This window comes from Phodopus roborovskii, unplaced genomic scaffold (genome assembly GCF_943737965.1).
Source record: "Phodopus roborovskii unplaced genomic scaffold, PHOROB, whole genome shotgun sequence".
In the NCBI taxonomy this organism is placed as follows: Eukaryota; Metazoa; Chordata; class Mammalia; order Rodentia; family Cricetidae; genus Phodopus; species Phodopus roborovskii.
This window is the reverse complement of record NW_026126598.1, coordinates 4,986,661-5,008,453: the sequence shown is the minus strand read 5'-3', so window position 1 is coordinate 5,008,453 and position 21,793 is coordinate 4,986,661. Positions and strand designations below refer to the sequence as shown.

The following is a 21,793-nucleotide window of genomic DNA, read 5'->3' as shown; positions in this document are numbered from 1 at the left end:
GCAGTGAAGATCTGACTTTGGATTCCCAGCAACCTACATAAAAGTGACGTGCCTAGGAATTAAACGCAGGAAGATCCCTGGGGCTTGTTGGCCAACCAGTCTAGTTAAATCAGTGAACAATCCTGTCTCAAAAAAAGTAAGGCGAAGAACAATCCAATCCAGAGAGGAACTCAACATTAGCAGGTGGATACACTCACACACACACACACACACACACACACACACACACACACACACACACACACACCCTACTTACTAACTCTATGCACACAAGATAGATAGATAGATAGATAGATAGATAGATAGATAGATAGATAGATAGATAGATAGGGTATCGATCAATCAAGGATACTCAACACTGGCCCCTCTAGTCTCCACATGTACTTATAAACAAGGGAGCACATACATGAAAATGCATGCACACATACATACACACTTTAAAAAAAAAAAACAAAAAAACAGAAAAGCAGTAAATAGGCATGCATGCGGTGGGAGTGGTTGGCAGTATACCATTCCCTCTCTGGAGTGCAACCACAGCCTCCTGTTGCCACTGATTAGGTCATTGCTGAACTTTCCCTGGGGCTACACTGGGCATGGGAAACAGGCAGGCTATTCACATGGATCTCTTCCTAAGTGTGTACCTGAGCCAGCAGAAATCTCCAGAAGGCTGCAGAATGGCTGCCTATGGGATGTGACAGCAGGACATTTAACATGAAGTCTTGTTACATGAGCTCTCTAATTGAACACTCAAGATTGATATGGCTCGATTTCTTTGTTTGAAGAAATAGTTTAAGTTCTAGCCTAGCCAGCCTAGGTTATCTAGAGATATGCTCACAAAGTTCACTCAGAAACTGATTTTTTTTTTTTTTTTTTTTTTAAAGAAAGGCCAAGTCTCAGAGATCTACTTCCCTCTGCCTTCCAAATGCTAAGATTAAAGGCCTGTGCCACGATGTCTGGCAAGTAACTTGATGTTTACAGTCTTGTCACTTTATTACAACAAAATGCCACATTTGTGTGGAGACAGAAGTGCACAGGAGCTAGCACTTGTCAAGACTATTTATCCTCCATAAATGCCAGCTCTCTCTTCAGTACAAGGCCCACTGTTCAGGCATCTCGTTTTTTGGAGGAATGGGGTCTACAGCAGGATAGCCACAGACAGGCTCATCCTGTGCTGAAGGTTCCTCTTCTCACACAAGACTCACACTTGCTACTTAGCCTCAACAGCAACGAGACCTGACACTGAACCTAAGGCCAGGTGTTCTGGATCACTCTCTAGAGTGCTCTCCTTCAATGAGTCAGCTTCAAGTACTTAGAAAGATAGGAAAGCAGCAATCCTAAGAGTCCAAAAGAACATATCCCCTGCACATCACACCAGCTCTCATTATTCTTAGGTCCCACACCCACTATTCAAACAGCTCTGACTCAAAATACAAAAGGGAAAAATTGCATTTGTACTGAACAGGCACTAATTTTCCTTATCACAAACAACTATTCACACAGCATATACAGTGTATTACAAGTTCTCCAGACAGGATGCTAGCGGCTGTAAGAGAAACCAGGAGTTTTACTGTCTGTTGGGGACAAGAGATATCCCTGAAACCAACCCATGTAGAAACAGGGGATGATTGTACATGACAGGCAATCATGACAGGCAACCCCACATTTCTCCATCCCTGCTTGCTGTTTTTCTCAATACAATTATGCCTAACCTGATGCCAATACCAGGGCATTCTCATGGCACCAAACAACTCTACAGGACAAGCAATGCTGTGCTGTCTGTCATGCTCTGCTCTTCCCACTCTTAACAAATCTGCGCACTGTTTAGTACAGCAAAGTTTTGAACTATAGACGTCACTTGCCAGCCTCTACCGTTCTAGCCAATAGTGAGCTAAAGAGGTGTCAGTGTGGCTTTGGGAAGAAGGCTCTGGCTGGCGCTTACTCTTCTGCACTTGCCTGACTTTTCCTTTCAGGAACACAGAGCCACAGGCCAGGCCAGAATGCCCTCCAGACACCTCCCATCTGACTACAGGAAGGTCTGCAGTGAGAGCACGGAGGGGGGTGACGGACGGCGCAGTGCAAGCTTGATTTGGAACAGGATACTCCGGGTACTCACAGTCTGTCGTGTACTCCACCTGGGAGGGCTGTGCAGGAGTGCCATCTGCAGTGGGTGGGGCTGGAGCAGAGCTGTCTGCCTGTGCTTTACGGACAAGGGCTGCTAGGGGGTGATCTGGGTCCACCACCTTCAAGGGCTAAGAACAGAGAGGACACTGGCTTTAGCATTTTCTATGTTCTGAATTATGTAAACCTTCCTGTTGAGAAGATTCAACCTCGAGCTATCATGGGCACGCCTTAGGGAAGTCCCATCACACAACAAGACACAATGAAAGCTGCTACTGCAGGGGCAGAGCTACTATGTCAGATCTGAACAAAAAGGAGAGCTGAGAGGCCACGTCAGGTGCACACCTGAACTCAAGAGTGCTGCCACAGCACACTTGCCTTGAAGCACTTGCTCAGTGCTGGGGTACTAATTCCAGTATAGCTCTCCCCTTTGTGCCTCTGAAAACCACCATCCCCCTGAACACGCCACCACTGTGAGAGCACACACTCCCCAACACAACCTTCTTGCCAAGAGCTACTGTTATTTAGACTGAACACATACATAGAAGTCCTGTCCAGTTGGCTGACAGTGCCAAAGGAGCTAAGCAGGCTTCGGCTCTATAACAGCTTCTAAGCAAAGGGTGGAAGGAGCATCAAGACCAGACAGCTACTCAAAGTGTAGGCATCCAGAGTCACACAAAACCTCAAACTCTATCCTTCCTCATTGGGACTAGATTTCTCATCAACAGCTCTTACCCTCCCACTTATAAAGAGCCACTCCTCCCAGATATCAACTACCCTTTATGACTATGGAGAACCATGCTTGAATTTCATAAATTCTGTCTTCTACACCACAAATGACAGCGCGAGAGTGTGTGAGCACTGATGGTAAAAGCATGTATTAAGGAACTGTCTGTGAAGGGAACTTCATGAAGCAGATGTTTAAAAAAACCTAGAAGCCTGGTGGTGCAGGCACACAGCTTTAATCCCAGCACTTGGGAGGCAGAAGCAGGCGGATCTCTGTGAGTTAGAGGTCAGTCTGGTCTTTAAGAGATGCCAGGACTATTACACAAAAACCCTGTCTTGAAAAACCACTCAAAAAATTTCTGCCGGGTAGTGCTGGCGCATGCCTTTAATCCTAGCACTCAGAAGGGTGAGGCAGGTGGATCTGTATGTTCAAGGCCAGCCTGGTCTATAGAGCAAATTCCAGGGCAGCCAGAGACACCCTGTCTCAAAAAACCAAAACACAACACAAAACAAAAACCTCAAAACAAAACAAAAGCGTAGAAAATCCAATCCTAAATTCCAATGTATACAACAGAACAACTCCTAAGTCTTCACCAACACTATTTATAAATAAAACAATCTTTTGCTTGTGCAACCTATAATGTGGAGATGTAAGTAAACAAATGATTTTTCACCACATGGAACACAGACATGCAGACACCTCCGTGAAAAAACAAGATACAGCTGTACCATAAGAAATGATAGGCTTGTGTTTCCAAACATAAATGAGCAGTAATTTTTTTTGACAGTGTAAACACACAGCATAATGAGGAGATAAAGACCTTCATCAGTTCTTCCAGGCGGCTGCTCTTCTTAGAAGCAAAGAGTGACGGATGCAGGTAACTCCCATCCTCCTCCTCGTCTTCGTCTTCATTGTCAGAGGTAGTCCCCGACTCTGAAATTGAATTCAAGATGTTGGCTATAAGGTATGATGGCACACACCTGTAATCCCAACACTCGAGGAGCAGAGGCAGGAGGACAGCTACAAATCTCAAGCTAGCTTGGGCTATGTAGTGAGATTCTATTTAAAAAAAAAAAAATTTGTTTTATTTTTGATTTAATTATGTACATGTATTAAATTATCATTGTATTTTATAAATATGATCTTTAAAATCATATTTAAAGAGTTCCTGAGCATGGTGGCAGATGCTTGTAACTAATCCCAGCACTTGGGAAGAAGTAGGAGGCTCAGAGTTCAAAGATAATCTGGGCTACTTGAGACACAAAGACCAAACTAAACATGGGGCAGGAGATGGCTCTGCAGTTACGAGCATTTATTGTTCTTCCAGAGGACCTGTACTGGGTGTTCACAGCTGCCTGTGACTTTAGCTCCAGGGGAATCAAAATGCTTGTCTCCACAGGTACCCAAATACATATAAAATAAAAAAGAAGTCTCTCTTTCTTCCTTCTTGCTGGTTTTTCAAGACAGTTTCTTTGCGAAGCCCTTGCTGTCCTGGAACTTGCTCTGTGGACTAACTCAGGGATCTGCCTACCTCTACCTCTAAGAAATGTGGGGATCACCACTACCCGGTCATGTAAAAAAAAAAAAAAATCTTAAGCAATCAAACAAAGACAAACTCTTTTTGTTTGTTTGTTTTTCCAGTAAGTTTGATCTCCAAAATTCACACAGTAGAAGCAAAGAACTAACTCCTGCAAGCCATTCTCTGAACCTCACAAAGTATGCCATGGCCTGAATGGGCCCATAAACACAACATAAATAAGGAAACATTAAAGGAGAGAGACACAGGATGGACATGGTTGGCACATGCTTCTTAATTCCAGCATGTGGGAGCTAGAAGCAGGTGGATCCGAGTTTGAGGCAGTGGGAAAATGAAGAGAGGGAAAAGGAGGGAGGCAAATAAACAAATGAGTTGTGGGAAGACTTGAAAGCAGTCAAGGGCAGAGAGCTCTGCATGGCTTTTTCTTGGCTATCTGCACACAAAGCCCATGGGGAATATTCCTTTTGGTTACATAAGATGTTCAGAAAAAAAAGCCAGGCAGAAAAGAGTGCCACCTCGTCCACCTCCCCTTGGCTTTTCCTGGAGTGCTGTAATAGGTTTTCATTTTCAAAATGGGCAGAAACCTTTATTCATGAAAATTCATGAAAGCAAAACATTACCAACAAAAAATAAATTAAAAACAACAAAATCCCAAAACCACTACCAAGGTGAAATAGATACAATATACAGGTAAGATTTACACAGCTAGGCTGGGCTGGAGATGCAGCTCTGTGGCAAGGTGTTTTCTTGGAGGTGGAAGGCTGTGGTATGGGAAGACATTGCTAAGGAGATTTGTCCCTGGCTGTCACTCAAAAAGGAGACAACTGGCTTTCTAAGACTCTGGAATGGAGACCCTTGACAAACAGCTTCAGATAGATAATCTAAGACCAAAGAAACATCGGCTTTCCTTTTGTGAACGAGCAGGATTTAACTTCCTGCCCTATGTGCTGTGATGCACGCACATGCATTTGAGAGTGAAGAAACTCTCCTCTGCAGACTGTTAAGCTGCTAAAAATGAGAGAACACATTTGCACTCTAGATGACGGCATGGATATTGAACTGTATTCTAACCATCTGTAAAAAGGACTGAGAACGGTGTGCCGGAAAGGCTAGTTAGCAGTTCATAGGCACCTAAGAACTCCAGCCTGGACTCAGTAACATCCCTCTGTGAACAGGCACCTTTTGTACTTCCAGACCATCCTCCCCACCCCAAGGAGCCAGGACAGATGCACATACTTTTCTTCTCCTCAGTCTTGTTTTCTGCCAGCACCGTGTACCGTCCTTCCTTCATGGCTTTCTGGATGAATTTGTAGTAGGGGTTGAGGTAGTGATCAAATCGCAGGAAGTCGAACTGCGAGTTTCGTGCTTGCTTGGCCTTCAGCATTATCTCAAACTGTGCTCCCTGTTTACACACGAAGTTGGCTGTGCGCTCAATGATGGCATGCATTTTGGCTGTTGGTGGCTAGGGGAAAACAGTCTGTGATTAGAGAGTGTCTGTGTACTCGTATATACAAGCATGTGCACATAAAACTAGGTTACATGATTTAATTTTAAAAACCAGCCTAGAGCCAGAGAGATGGCTCAGAAGTTAGGAGCACTAGCTGCTCTTCCAGAGGTCCTCAGTTCAATTCCCAGCGGCCACATGGTGGCTCACAACCATCTGTAATGAGATCTGGTGCCTTCTTCTGGTCTACAGGCATACATGCAGGCAAACACTATACATAAATAAATTTTAAAAGAGCCTGGTTTCAAAGCAATACAGAGAAACCCTGCCTCGAGAACAAACAAACAAACAAATAAAAGCACTTTTTGAAAACAGAAAAATGTTTACAGTTTAAGTTATTTGGCTCCCTGAAGGAACTAGTTTCCATGTTAAAGGAAATCTGACATGGACCCTGATCCAGATTTCCACCAGCTCTGGCTTAACACAAATATTCACTTGTAAAATAGTTCATTCTATGAACATGCCAAGGATCTAGGATCACTTCAGCATAACCCATAAAAACAGGCATGATCTCACCAAAAGGGCTCTTAGTGGACCAAGTCAACTTCTTGGCCTAAATAATTTAAAAGCAACTATTGTGACTACAGCAGCTCAAACACAGCACTAATCATCACACAAAAACAAAGCATCTTGGTTTTTTTTCCCTTCACACTTTTATGTTCTGTATGTGTATGGTTGTATTTTTGTAGAGGTCAGAGGACAATTTGTAGAAGTCAGTTCTTTTCTACCACATGGGTCCCAGGAATAAAACTTAGGATGCCAGGCTCCATGGTAAGTTCTTTCACCTGCTGAGACAGCCCCAAAGTATCTTATGAATATACCTTAAGATCTGCTACCAGAAAAATAAAATAAAAACTATTTCTCCTGGAGAAAGCCATTTATAATGGTTAATTCTGTCAACTTGACAGACTCTATTATCATCTCAGAGATGGGCCTCTGGGCATGCCTATTAGGGATTATCTTGATTACTGAGGTGGGAAGACCTGCCCACTGCGGGCAGTACCATTCCCTGGCTTGGATCTTGGACCCTGTAGGTTGAGCAGGAGCTTGCATTCATTCCTCTCTGTTCCTGACCAGAGATGTGATGTGACCAACTGCTTCAAGCTCCTGCCACCTCGACTTCCCTGCCAGTATTGTGAGTGAGAATAAACCCTTCCCCATTTAAACTGCCTCTGCAAGGGCACTTTATCATAGTATCAGAAACTATCATAGTATCAGAAACTACGTCAACCTTTGAATCTTTACTATGCAGATCTTAAACTCTTTCATTTTAGACCATCATTACCATTCCAGCACGACAGAATACTATTTTAAAATACACTTAGTAAGCCAGGTGTGTGATATATACTTCTGATTCTAGCATTTAGCAGAGACAGGATCTTTATGAACTCCAGGCTAGCCAAGGCCTGGAGTAAACCCTATCTCAAAAACAAACACTTCCCCCTCCACACAAAACAACAAAAATAGTTAATAAGGACTGGGGGTACGACTCAATGGCACAGCATACACTTAGCACAAATGAGGCCCTGAGTTTGAACTCTAGCAATAGATAATCACATATGAGCCCCAAACAAACAAACAACCCCCCTAAATCTTCAAACAAAAACCTCAAACTAACAAACATGTTAAATAAGCATGTCACAAAACCTATACAGCAGAAGGAAAATGTCCTTCACTCTCATCTACACCTAAGTCCTGTGTTAAGAGCCCTTCTCCCTGGAGACTTCATCAGTGTGGTCAACCCTAAACTCAGAGTAAGAACTGGGAAGTGGGGCAGTGACAGCTACGGGTCAGGAAGCCCACAAGAATGGATTTCCAAAGAGCTCTCAGAAGTTCTGGATAGATTCAGCAGTGGAACAGTAAGAAGTGGTTCAAGAGGAAGGCAGTAATTAGGGGTGATGAGTAATGACATGAGGGTCTGTGACTCGTCCCAGTGAGAAAGAAAAGAAGCACTCACTATGTCCTTAGGTCAAAAGAAGCACCAGATTAGTCACACAAGACACACAAACAATCATGAGAGAACTAGGAGAAGATGCAGCAAAACCTTTCCCATCAACTGGGAGTGGGAAAGAAGTCCCCCAAATCATGCTTCAGAATCCTGTGGCACAAAGGAGGAGACACAGGACTTTGGCAGGACATGGAAATTACTCGGAGAATCACACAGACACCAGACCCAGTGCTAGAGTGGCACCCACAGGGCCCCTCTTTTGTCAGAGACAAATGGACAACAACAAAGCTACTCAACACTCAGGAGAGCCAAGCTTCAGAGCCCCAGCTCTCAGAGCCCAGGGTTTCCCCTATTTCACAGTGACTGGGATTTCCAAGTGAGGGACACAAACAAGCACAGAGATGCCCTTTGCCAGGGCAGGATATGGCATGTCCATAGGAAGTACCTACTGTCCCATAACAGACTAAAATGTTGCACATAACATCTAATAAAACTCCTCTCTCCTTTCCTACTGTCCACTGTACTCTTCCAGAAACATGTTCTACTAGGCCTGCTAAGCAGCAGAATTTCTGAGCCCCTAGGTAAGCCCAGGAGACCATGAGTGCCTGACAGACATTTGTGCTCAGGAACCATCAGGCTAGGTGCAGACACCCATGTCTGCTTTTGTCTTGGGAGCCAGGAGAGGGTGAAAAGATGGACTGAGCAAAGAACTCTGCTCTTCACACCCTGTGTTACAGGGCTCTACAGGGCAACACAGCTAACCACAGCAGGTGACAAACTCATGTGTGGGACTCAGGGCAAGACACACAGGGTTATGGGTATGGATAGAGACATATGAGTGCTGGGACACATGATGCATAAATACACATTGGAAGGAAAAATAGGTCTTTCTGTTTTTCTTTCCTTGGAGCAAAAAGACACACCCATAAAGGTACTGGAAAAACCAAATCCTAAAATCCAAGGGTCTAGAAGCAGGCATGGACCAGGAGCTGTAGAATCAGTCATGGTGATGTGCAGGCTAGCAGGTATGCAGAAGGAAACAGACAGTATCCCAGGTCCTTGTGTTCCCTGGGTTCTCACCCAACAACTAGGGTAAACCAAGAGCTCTGAGAGCACCTGCCTCCTTACCTGCCCCCAACTCAACCTTCCAAGTCAGGATCCACCCCTCCTCAGCTGCCACAGTAAACTCGTGCATGTAACCAATCCACCACTCAGGGTTGGTCACCAACCAGAACTGCTGCTGCAGATACTGTCCCCTCTCGTTCCCCATCAACACCACAAAGGCTACATGAACTACACAGTACATTGCCATCAACACTCCATAGCTGAATGCTTTACCCAACAAATGTCTAAAGCCACAACTGAGAAGAGTGAGATACTGACACTGTTAAGAGTTAAAAAACAAACAAAAAACCAAAACAAAGCAGACACTCAGTCAAGGACTCAGGGAGCTCTCAAACCTTAATACTGGAGAACTGTGGCAATAGAACAAGGCTCCCTTAACTGTCTGTGGGTTCAAGGTAACTACTAACAGCTTGGTGATGCTTACATTCAGACTACACAGCTGTTACATCTTGCAACAGGAGCTAAGTCATCGACATTCTATTGTACCTTTGTATTTTTATCTGAACAGATTAAAAAAAAAAGACAAAAATCTTTTGTGTTGAAACAAAGGGCTGAGGAGAAGGCTGAGTCAATGAGGAGCTGATTGTACAAGCATGAGGACTTGAGTTCAATTCCTAGCACTCAGGTGAGAAGCTGAGCATGGTGGCATGTGTCTGTACTACCAGAGCTGGGGAAACAGGATGGAGAAGCCCTAGGGTATGAGGCTACCTAAAGTCCCAGGGAAATACAGTCTCAAAAAATAAGGTGAACGGCTCCTGAAAAATGACACCCAAGGCTGACCTCTAGCCTCTACTTGCAGGAGTACATAAGCACACAAAAGACCTCACACTAGGGAGACAGAAGAAACAGAATCACAAGTTCAAGATCAACTTACAATATGTAAGTTGAACCTATTCCCCCCCCCTCCAAAAAAGGGGGTAGGGAGAGGCTGGAGAGATAGTTCAGCGTTAAGAGCACATATTGTTTTTGAAGAGTTTGAACCCCAGCACCTTTGTCGGCAGGCTGACACACACACTTGCCTGTAACTATTTCCAGGGGAATCTGATACCCTCTTCTGGCCTCCCTGGGCACCTGCACACATGTGTACAATGCACATCCCCCAATACACATAAGCAAAAAAATTAAATAGCCAAATGTGGTGGTGCACACCTTTAATCCCACTTGGGAAGCAGAGGCAGGCAGATTTCTGTGAGTTCCTAGACAGTCTGGTCTACATGAGTTACAGAACAGACAGGGCTAAGTAAAGAGACTCTGTCTCAAAAAGCCAAAACCAAAAAGAAAAAGAAAGAAATAAATAATAAAAAAATTGGAAAAGGAGGGATGGAATCTGTTAATTTTAAAACTAGCATAAAATACAGGTTTTTAAGGCTCAATTTCAATGGGCCTCCGATGCACAATAGTCTACTTCAGGATATACAGAAACAGTATATATCAAAGGATCTCACACCCTCTTTAGGCCTTTGTGGGCACCTTCACTCATGTGCACAAACACCCACACAGATAAGCATAATTTAAAAATGAATCTTCAAGAAACAAAACAAACAAGAAAAAACAAAAAACCAAGAATATATATTAATGTAATACTTAGGACATTAGCTCTTCAGGTAAACATGTTCAGCTCTAACCACAGCAAACAGAATTGTTATCACACAGAAATTTCTACCCAGATTTGTAAAAGATGTCAAAAGGAAGAGCCAGGTGCCACATTCCCTCATATGATGCAGGAGAGGAAAAGAGCGAGAGTCTCAAGTCCATGCTGCACTGAGGGTAGCCACTACCAAGTGGGGAGAGTGTGTCAGAGATGCTGGCACTGTGGGCGGGTTATGGTGTCTCCTGTCCTCCTGTGCCAGGCACAAAACCTGGAACCTTTATACCTCCGACACTTGCCACTGAAGTGAGAATAATGTCAAAGTAAACATGTTTTCCTGAGCACAAACCCTTAGGAAGCCTTTCCAAACATGACAGAAATGCTGGGCTGGAGGCACATGCTTGACATCCTAGCACCTGGGTGGGATGGAGGTAGAGAGGATGGGAGTTCAAGGCCAATCTCACTCAGCCATATACGGAGTCTGAGGCCAGCCTGAGTTACACGAGACTCTGTCTCAAAACTATTTTAAAAGGGATTGGCAAGATGGCTTATCAAACCAAACACCAAACTGGCACCTTAACAGACAGGCAGGTGTATTCAGTCCAAGAGCTCTACCTGTTTCCTCTTCCATGCAGCCTGGACACGTCATATGGACCCAAGTGCCTCCACAATTCATACTAGACAAAGCCAGAACCAGGCACTTTTGAAAGCAAGGCTGCCTTGAGCACAACTGTTTTCACATCTGTATGTGGACAGCAACATCTCAGCCTATCCCTGACTTGTCTGATAAACACAAGAGATTCCTACAGAGCTTCACACAGACCCAGTACAACTCACCGGTGTGCCGAGCTGATAATGATGCGGTACTTCCACTCTCTCATTTCTTTGCCTCTTCCTTTTCTTGTTTTAAGGTGTGTACATTCTTAAAAAGTACAATATGTATGTATGTGTACATGTATGTACCTTCATGAGGTTACATGTACCATGTGTGTGTAGGAGCTTGCAAAGGGTATGTGAGCCCCTGGAACTGGAGGACAGGAGGTTGTGAGCCACCTATGTAGCTGCTGGGAACTGAACCAGGGTCCTTTGCAAGGAAAGAAGAAAGCAATCTACTACTGAGCCATCTCTCCAGCCATACCCACCCGCCTTCTGTTTTCTGAGACAGGGTCCCAGTTTAGAGTGTTCAGGCTGGCTTGGAACTTGAGATCCTCCTGCCTTAGCCTACCAAGTCCCAAGATGATGACAGTTGCGCACCATCACACCTGGCACCCACTTTTCTTTAGAGGTAAGTGGGCTGTGCGCTTTCTCCTACAACGAAGTCCCTAAACACTGGCTATGTTTTACTGCACCACAAAGACCAGCAACATGCCACAGTGCAGAGGCTTGTGAAGAAGCACACGTACCAGCTCCACATCAGACGGGACACTTAATCCTAAAGGGGCAATGAAAGGCTCTTCATTTTCTTCCAAGTTTTCAGCCTCATTCTTTTCTGTTAAAAAAAGGAAGGAAAGAAAATGAAGAATTGCACCCTGATGACCCACCACCAGCAGGCAATGATACAGTGTGGACTTTTCCCAACTCTTCACCTCTGCACCACTACTTTCAGAAACCCCTTCCAGCCTCCTGCTCTATCCCATTACACTTCATTACCCTGATCATGGATGGCAGAGGTGTGATGGTGGTGCAGCGAGAGAGCATGTTTTGGGGGCAGATGGTGACCTGAAATGCAGCCTGGGTATTTCTGAACCCTGGAATTCTGAACGTATGCTTCTCTTATGTCCTTTTCCATGTCTGCTTCACTGCAGCCCAGCTCACTTCCCTGGTGTAAGGGAGCTAGCTCACATGGCCACCTTCCCCAGAGCAGAATGCTTTAGGTGTCAGTTCTAGCCTTCAACCATGAGACGGGGATTTTTGTTGTTTGTGAAGTGTTCAGACTAGCTGGTCTACAAACTTCCAGAAATTCTCATTCTACCCCACCTCCCATAGAAGTGCTGGAATTATAGATGCTCTTGCTACTGCTTCCCAGCTTTTACATGGGTGCTCAGATGTGCAACTAATGTTCTTACCCACAAGCCCACTTCTTTAGCTTCCTGATGAATGCTCTTAAAATCTTATTCCCCTCCTGACATTACTATAGGTCTAGTACCTTAGTCTGTCCTCTGCTGAGGGGTAATTTTCTTGCCATGCTGGGAATGGAGCCTAGGGCTTTCTCTACCACTGAGCTATATTTGCCTTTCCCAGACCCTATTCTACAGACACATTAACTGCCATCAAAAGCAAAGCATCCTCCAACTGTTTCTGTGGATCCTAGATAGTAACACAATGTAATCAATGTCTGGAAAAATCAATTATGATCACCAAGTTGAAAAACAATTAAGCTGTCTGTACTCAAGCAAACCAGCATGTTTAAAATAGCAATCAGATGCATTTTTTTTTTCCATTTCTATTTTTTAACTATGGTCCATTTAACATTTGTCCGCTGTATACTGGACAAGGTCCCACCCATACATCAACCTTTCTGAATTCCAAGGTACCAAACACATGAAAAAAAAAAGTTACAATTTATTTATTTTATGATTACAATATTTTGTGTGTGATTGTCATCTGAGCATGCCATTGCATTTGTGTACGGGTCAGAGGTTAACCTATGGGAGTCAGTTTTCCACCACATGGATTCTGGGGACTGAACTCATATTGCCAGGCTTGATGGCAAGCAGCTATATCAGCTGAACCACCTTGTCAGCTCCATGATGACCAATTTAAAAGAGCTTCTGGGGCAGATGGCTAAATAGATTCTACTCTTACATAGACCGTTACTCACAGAAAAATAGCACTGAGGGTGTGAAACAGAAACCAATCATTATCGGGGGAGGAGGCGGAGCACAACTTTATTCCCAGCACTGGGGAGGCAGAGGCAGAGGCAGGTGGATCTCTGTGATTGTGAGGCCAGCCTGATCTACAGAGTAAGTTCCAGGACAGCCTAGGCTACACAGAGAAACCCTGTATTGAAACAACCCAAAACCCCACAAAACCAACAACAAAAGCCAACCAATCATTGTGATACAAAACCAGAGTCACCCAAAATGTTAAAACCATGTATAACGGTGAAACGCCGTGAAAGTGTAAGAGGAGGGACCAGGCTCACCAGTGTGCTGTGAAAGGGGGATGAGGAATCAGTCACAGGCACAGGTATACAAGTACTAAGCTAGCACTGAAAGGTTGAATGCTCAGCAATAAAGAGAATATTCAAATCTTCAAAGTCAAGAAATATTTAGACATGCTGCTCAGAAAAACCATGTGACACTGATTTTTGCAATCAGCAGTACTAGGTTCCAAACGAAATCCTATTAAGTTTACAGTATTTTATTAGTTACTAGTTAGTACAAGTTTAAAAAAAGTCACACTGTAAGTTTCAGATGAGCCCCTAGTGGCAAAAGCCTGTACTCCCAGCATCAGGGAGACTGAGACAGGGGGATCAATAATTCAGGGTCAATCTGGGTTACGGTACAAGTTCAAGTTCAAGGCCAGTCTGGGCAGCTTAGTGAGACCCTGTGCCAAAATGGGAAGGGGGGGGGCTGAGCTGGGACTGTAGCTCACTGGTTCAGTGCCTGTTCAATTTGATCCCCAATACGGAAAGATAATTATAAAATTCTAGGAACACGATTTTCTGACGAAAAGAACCAAGTACCGCATGGCGAGAGGAAGCCCATGAAGCCACACTGGTATTCATCACGCTGCTCAGACTAAGCTGCGACAGACCCAAGCCTAGACCGGTGGGTCAGCAAACAGTGTAGAGGGGCACCACCAACTGGGGCCGCAGGCTCTGCCCCTGCCACTCCACTCTGCTGAAGCACAGGCATGCAATGAATGAGGCAGGAGCATGGCTGTGTTCCAATGAAACTGCCTTTGGAAAAAACTGGCACCTGGCCTGTGGGCATGGCTACGATATTAGGAATACAGGGCTCCTTTCTAAACACAGTTGCTGCGATGTTAAAAAAAAATACACGCCCTCTCTGCATTTCAAAACCCGTTAGTTAGAAAATGGTGACAGTATGTCTTTCTTCCTTCTGGTAACAACAAATACAAAGTTGAGCAGAAATAATGTAATCCAGACAAATCAAAGGGTTTTTAGTTCCTAGACCCGTGGAAGATTTCTAGCACATCACACTTGTTTTAGAAGACAATGCAGGTACCAGCACTTGGGAAGCAAAAGCACTGAAACAAACTTCAGGCCAGCCAGGTCTACATAGTGAAATACAGGCCAGACCAGCCAGGAACACATATTCATATTCTCTCTCCTCTTCCCCCTCACCACCCCCTCAGCACAGAACATGGGTAGTTCCTCAAGTTGCCTTTCTCAACACAGTCCCAGCTACACTTGCGAAGTCTGAGCAAGTCTACACAGCAGCTGTGCATGTTATACTTTGTCCATAAGGTGACGAGTGTGTCTAGCACAAGAGCAAAGGAAAGCCTGCATGCAAGTCTGCCTGCCTGCTGCTGTCCTACTATATCACTCAGTGGATGGAATGAGGTAGGGTTGAGCTAGTGCAACTGCAGGACACAAGGGGGACATCGTCTTGTTGGATTATGCAGCTGTGATCTCATTTCACGTTCACGAGGACAGATTTAGCTCTGACCTTAAGTCTCAGCAAGATGTGATCCAGTTTCCTATTTTAAATATCTGAACAAACGGCTTTCCAATGTTAAAGGTTTTGCTCTTGTTCAAACAGAACATCCTGATTGTCAGTGACCTGTCCTTAATGTCTGAAGTTCACATCACAGTTACTGACAATAAGCATGTCCTACTGTGACAATGGTGCTCTCTCAGGGCTCATAGAAGCGATCAGGGACTCTGTTTACACTGTAAATGCTTGGAGTTTTTGATAGCACTGTTTGTTTTTTATGCTCAAAGGTGCGACATTAGCCTAGGAAGGGCACTAGCTTCAAAATTTAATGTTACACTAACAAGTTAGTTATACTAACTTGTCTTTCTGTTTGGTTTAACAAGCCCCTCAGGAGTCTTTCCACTGTACACTTACTTCTGTGGGGAACAGGCTATGAAGAGGTTCATAGGAAAGAGATGGACATTAATGATTCCTAGGCAAAACTGACTTTCCAGTGACCCCAAGTAGATATTGAGGCTACAGGAGTGTGGTAGTTTGAATAAGAATGGACCCCATAGGCTCATATATATTTGAATGCTTAGCTACCAGGAATCGGCACTATTTGAAAGGATTAAAAGGATTAGGAGGTGTGACCTTATTGGAAGTGTGTCCCTAGTGCTGGGCTTTGAGGTTTCAAAAACCCATGCCAAGCCCAGAGTATCTTACTTTCTGCCTAAGGATCAGAATGTAGTTCTCAGCTACTGCTCCCTGCCACGATGCTAATGAACTCTAAAACTGTAAGCAGGCCCTCAGTTAAACACTTTCTTTCGAAAGAGTTTTCTCTGGTCCTGGTGCCTCTTCACAGCAAAAAGAACAGTGACTAAGACAGGAAGAGAGTGTGTTCAATGCAGAAGCATGAATGACAGGATGAAGAACTTGGTGAGACCCACCCCAAGAGGAACTAATCCAGGTAGCTCATCAAAGTCAGAATTATCTTTCCAACACCACTCACAACTCATCTTGTGGTTTCTAGCTTTGTCCCAGCAAAAGGCACCTCTCTAGTGTCACAGCAGTGCTGTGGTCAGTGCCCAGCAGACGCAGCTTCCTTCCCCTCACCTCTCTGCTTCGAAGGCTCCTCCTCTTCTGTGGGCTCAGATGGGTCATAATAGTCACTGCCGTAAGTGAACCCCACGGCACTGTAGTTCCCGTCCTCTGCCAGCGCCTCACTCAATCTTTTGTATTCTTCCTCTTGAATAAAAACGAGAATTTTATTAACAGAAATGGACGCTTACCGAGGAAAACTTCATACACTTCTAAAGTGCAGCTATCAGTAAAGCATACAACACACTTTTTTCAATCTCTTTTTTTAAGGAGAAGATTTTTCTGGAAATGCACACTTGGTATCTATTGTTATGTACTTTTGCCAGTATGTGTTTACCCACAGACAGCAGATTACACGTCTTTTATGGAAAATTTCTTCCTGCTGAGGAAATGTTGGGGTTAAGAACTGTATTAAAGATAATTAAGGCAAAGACAAGAACATCGATTTTAATTCATACGATACTGTTAAAGAAGAACAGTTAAAGAGTTTTGTTTTTTGTTTTTGTTTTTTCAAATCCCAGTCTGCCCTCATATAAACTATCCTGAGGTCCTCTCAGAACGCAAAGACTCCTGTTTTTCCAATCCACTGGGTACTGTCAAGATAATATCAGAAAGAGTGAGTATAAAAAAATGAATGGGAGTAACTTTTTAAATACTTAAAATTTTAAAAGGGTGTGGCTGAAGTAAGTCTTTCTTGAGCAGTACCTTGCCTTGCCTCCTCCTCAAGCAAGTCCGTATGCAAGGCTAAATACCTCTCTTCATCACACAGCGCCTCTACCCGCGCCTCCTCTTCAGACAGCTGATAGTCTCGGTTCCATGTGGCGTACTCAGCATCGTACGCAGAGAGGTCATGCAGGTGACCACGACCGTCGTATCTGTAATATGAACATGCTGGTCAATGGATGGAAGTCTACACCCATGCTGGTTGTGTGTTGACACTCTATGCACATACTTACCAATTAAAATAATGAAATAAAAATATGAAATCAAATGCAAAGCTTCAGATTTATATTTAATGTGACTAGTCATATGTCATATCTCACCTACTTTTTAAACTGAAGTAATCATAACAAATCTAAGCTCCTCTCTACAGTACAACAGAACTTAGAGCTAAAGGCAGACAATCCTTTAGGGCAGAAAACGTATCCCCCTTGCTAGCAGTTCTTACCATGTATGCTTTGGTCAACAATTCAATGCCACTTGCAAAAAAAATATCTGTTCTCAGCAGTTAAATAGTACAGCTTACATTCACACAGACCGAGTCCATAAATACCTATCCGACAGAACCAAACGGGCGAAATTTCCTCGCTTCTTCCTGCTAGTCCCGAACTCTCAGGAGAGATCTTCACCAAAGAAACTTGCGTCCATTGGAGGTAAAATCTTGGCTAGGCTCGCCCCTAGCCACTTGGCTGAGGAAAGAAGTGCTGGGTTATGTGGTAGAGAGACACACATACAAAGGAACAGTGACATATACATGCAGTTTAAGGAGGTTCACTGCAAACACGGCAAAACCACCAGAAGGCGAAGCACTAGTATGTCCCTTAAACTTTAAATCCCAAAATGAAGACACATCATTGAAGACCAATGGGTACTTTACCAAATTAGGAAGAAGAGCACTTTCTGCTATGTTTGAGCATAAGATTCAATGGAGATGCTGTCATTGTACAACTACCAGACAATAAGTGGGTTAGTGTTGAAAGACTCAAATTTAGGTTGCAAGAGTAAATGTGGAGTGACAAACAAAAGTTTGTAAAATGTATTAATGATGACTTTTGTAACGGAGACCAAATTAAGGAAGGAAAAAGTGTACCACAGGAAAAAGGCCAAAAATTCCTGGGAACCCCAATGGTTACATTTTATTAATTTTCAAAATTTGTTTTTACTTTGATGTAAACCTCCTTAACTTACAAATGTATTATTTTCAAATATTACACATATACATGTGTGGCGTTTGCTCCCCACCAGCTTTGGGAGGATCTAACTCAAATCATGCACAGAATGATATGGAAACTACATATGGAGTAGAGGCTTCAGCATGTGCCCAACTTTAACAGTACACATCACATCACTTGCTATCAACCGAGGTTCAAGAAGGGTAAATAGGACATTCCAGCAGAGTGGACCAGCAGATCCAGAGCCCATCTGATCTGCAACACTCCCTTCATGAGTCCTTTTTTTTTCCTAGATCTGTCTCCAAGTACAGATGTAAAAGATTGCAAAGGCCTACTGGTCATTTATGTGTCCGTTCTGGCCAGCTCAGAGGTCATCCCTACAGTCATGCATGTTCCAAGTCCTTGCAGAATCCAGTTTTACTTGTCTCAAACGATGGGTTTCCTTCACTTGGAGAAAACCACTCCACAGCTTAATGGTTGGTCACAGTTAGCCTTTCAGTCCTCGCCCCAGAAGCATACTGCCCAGTGGAAGGACAAATACCCAAACCCAGGGTGGTGGGGAAGGAGAGGGGGACTGAAAAAAAAAAATGAGAAGAAAGGTGGGGAGCAAACCACCCACATCATGTAATGCCATCCTTTTCAAATCAAACGCCGTTAAAAATCCACAGCCCCGCCGCCCCTTTACCCTCAACTCCGGGCACCTTCAAGTGGGTGTGATTTGAAAAGAAACAACACAAAGGGAACCCAGCTCCACCCTTCAGCTTTAGGAAACAGTGAAACCAGCTCTAAGAACGCTACCCCTAAGAGCAAGGTCCGCACGGGGTCGGCCGGCCTCCAACAGACGGCAACTTCACCAACTACCGCGGTCGGTCAAATGGTCGAATACCCGCGGGGAGGGGCTCGCCGGACGCCAAAAGTCAAGCCGGCCATAGACGGTTCAGGCTAACTCACGGGGTCCAAAAGAAGCTTCTACCCAGGGCCTCGGCGTGCGGCGCTTCGGAGGAACAAAAGCGCACTCCCGGGCTCCCTCCCGCACAGCGAGCGGAGGGGCAGCGGCACCCGCCCCACGGCGCGGGCGGGAGGCCCGGGCAGCTTCCACCGCGCTGAGTCGCTAGCGGCAGCCCGGGCTCGAGGGGTTGCGGGAGCAGAGTCGATCCCTCCGGCGACGGCGCGGCGCCAGCTCTGGCCGGAGCCTTAGGGCCGGTTTCACCGTCCCCTCCCCCCGGACGCCGGGGAACGTGGGGCAGGGAGGCCCCCGGGTCCCCGGGCTCCGCAAAACCCCCTTTTCGGTCCTGGCCATCAAGTCAACATCAGGCGAAATCAAGCGGGCGAGGGAGGGGAGGGTCGACGGGTGGGGGGAGGAACCGACCTGTCGATGAGGATCTTGTGGTCCCCCATCCAGGGGATGAGGTGCTGTCCCTGTTCCTGGGCCAGAGCCCGCTCGTCGTCGCGGAACAACTTGCAGGCATAGCCGAAAACCAGAAGCTCCACCCGGTTGCCCCCAGTGCCGGCGCCGCCGGGCCCGGCCTCCTCCTTCGCTCCTCCTTTCCTCTCTGGCTTGGCGCGGCCCCCGCCGGCACCGTACATGACAGCGTCCCCGACGTCCGGGCCGGTCTGCTGCTGTGCCGCACAACGTCCCAGATGCCTCGCCTGGCCTACCCCCTCAGTCAAAGGCGCCGCATCCTCGTCGCAACTTTAACACAGCCGCCATAGCGGGCCCACAAAATGGAGGAAACGCAACTTCCGGTAGGAGGGTCGCGTTTCCGGAACAACAGTAGTAGATTCGCCACGGCCGCGGGCCACTGGAACCTCTCAAAAAATACAGAGACCTTGGTTTCCGTTGTCCGATTCCATATCGCGTTCGAAATTTGTGTTTATACGAAGCATTTTACTTCTGATTTTTTTGTGGCCACCTAGGATGTGGCGAAAGTGAGGTTTGTGGCCGCACGCCGACTTCCGCTGCTTCTGGAGAGGCGGTGAGGTGTGGAGGCTGAGCGGGTTCTCGTTGGGTTCGTGTGCCTGTTGTCTTAGGGAGGGCTGCGTTGTTTTCCTCACTTCTGACACCCCGATTTTTAGATCACTGGGAAGCCTAGGCTCTGGCCGTTCGACTCCGAAGGTTCCCAAGACTTGTGAGGCGTAAATGTCGGAGGTCTCGTGCTTTCAGTTCTCGGGGGCTGCAGTGGGAGAGGGAAACCCCAGCTCGGAGACACCCCGCCTGGTTGTCTTTCTGGGAAGTAGGGTTTTTTTGTTGGTGTTGTTGTTTTGCTTGTTTTTAACGGCGGGGTCGCTCTGTAACTCAGGTTGGTCTCGAACTCTGGCAACCCTGGCTCGACGTGAGCTCTGCTGGGCTGCAGTTTTTCTGGTATCCGGCCCAGATTGCTGGATGAGAGTTGACTGGAATAAAACACTAATGGTCTTGCCTAAGGGGGAAAAAAATGTCCGTATTTCTGTTTTCATTTGTTCCCTTTCAGTTCTGAACATGGACCCAGGGCCTCAACACTTGCTAGGCAAAACACTTCAATCACTAAGCAATATCTCCAGCCTTCCTTTTCTTTCTTTCTTTCTTTCTTTCTTTCTTTCTTTCTTTCTTTCTGTTTATTTGTTTTATTTATTTATTTATTTTGGTTTTCCGAGCCAGGGTTACTCTTTGTAGCTTTGGAGACTGTCCTGGAACTAGCTCTTGTTTGAGACCAGGCAGGTCTCAAACTCACAGAGATTCGTTTTAGTTTTGAGATAAGATCTTGCTAAGTTTCCCAGGCTGACATAAAAATTTTTACTACATATTTATTTATTTAGTGTGTAAGTATGGCGCTGCCCAAATTAGGTCATTGAACCGACATGTGATGGAGGTAGAGAAGCGTTCCCAAGGACACACACAGGCGCCCGCATAAATAATTACATTTTTGGAAAGTAGATAATGATTGAGGAAAACACTTGATGTTGACTCTGGCATTTACATGCATGTGCATTTGAATAAACACGTGCAAATATAAGGGCATGTACACACACTAGAAACATACTAAGTGAAGTAGTAGTTAAGGGGAAGAACGTTTCTTTGCACAAATATGTAGTACACAGGACAGTTGTCTTAATCTCAAGCCAAATTCATTTAATGATTTTTAATGAAAAAGTGAACAATTCATCTCCCCCCACCCCCCAGAGTGTCTTTGTGTGGCCTTGGATGTCCTGGAATTTACTCTGTAGAACAGACTGGCCTTTAACCCACAGAGACCCACCTGCCTCTGCCTCCCCAGTGCTGTAATTAAAGGTGGGTGAGACTAATGCCCAGTCTGAACACTTTTTTAGATAGTATAAAAATACTGCTATTCTTGCTGGGTGGTGGTGGCACACACCTTTAATCCCAGCACTCAGGAGGCAGAAACAGGGAGATCTTTGTGAGTTTGAGGCCAGCCTGGTCTGAATGAGTTCCAGGACAGCCTCCAAAACCACAGAGAAACCCTGTCTTGAAATTTAAAAAAATTACAAATAATAATAATAATTTTGCATTCATAAACCTACTATTGCATTTGACATCTACATTCAGTTACACAGCCTCGCTTGGGATATCAGGCCACATTTTGAGAAGTAGTTGGTGCTAGAAAGATGCCTCAGTTGGCAAGTACTTGCCTTACAAACATGAGCACCTGCG

At 45.1% G+C, this 21,793-nt stretch overlaps 1 protein-coding gene across 7 annotated transcripts in view; it reads right to left on the bottom strand.

Annotated features, from left to right (window-relative positions):
• Positions 1-19,890, bottom strand: part of Sfswap (splicing factor SWAP) — a 72,628-nt gene extending 52,738 nt beyond the window's left edge. For 3 of the 7 annotated variants that reach the window (XM_051205013.1, XM_051205016.1, XM_051205017.1), the window contains exons 1-7: positions 19,514-19,889; positions 16,958-17,127; positions 16,268-16,399; positions 11,951-12,036; positions 5,619-5,844; positions 3,666-3,778; positions 2,114-2,249 (exon numbers count right to left, since the gene is read on the bottom strand). In XM_051205013.1, coding sequence (XP_051060970.1) covers positions 2,114-2,249; positions 3,666-3,778; positions 5,619-5,844; positions 11,951-12,036; positions 16,268-16,399; positions 16,958-17,127; positions 19,514-19,731 — 1,081 coding nt within the window. In that variant the 5' untranslated portion in view covers positions 19,732-19,889. Of the gene's footprint in view, positions 1-2,113; positions 2,250-3,665; positions 3,779-5,618; positions 5,845-11,950; positions 12,037-16,267; positions 16,400-16,957 lie in introns of all 7 variants that reach the window. The other 4 variants (XM_051205015.1, XM_051205018.1, XM_051205019.1 and 1 more) reach the window with 3 other exon arrangements.
• Positions 19,891-21,793: the final 1,903 nt, after the last annotated feature.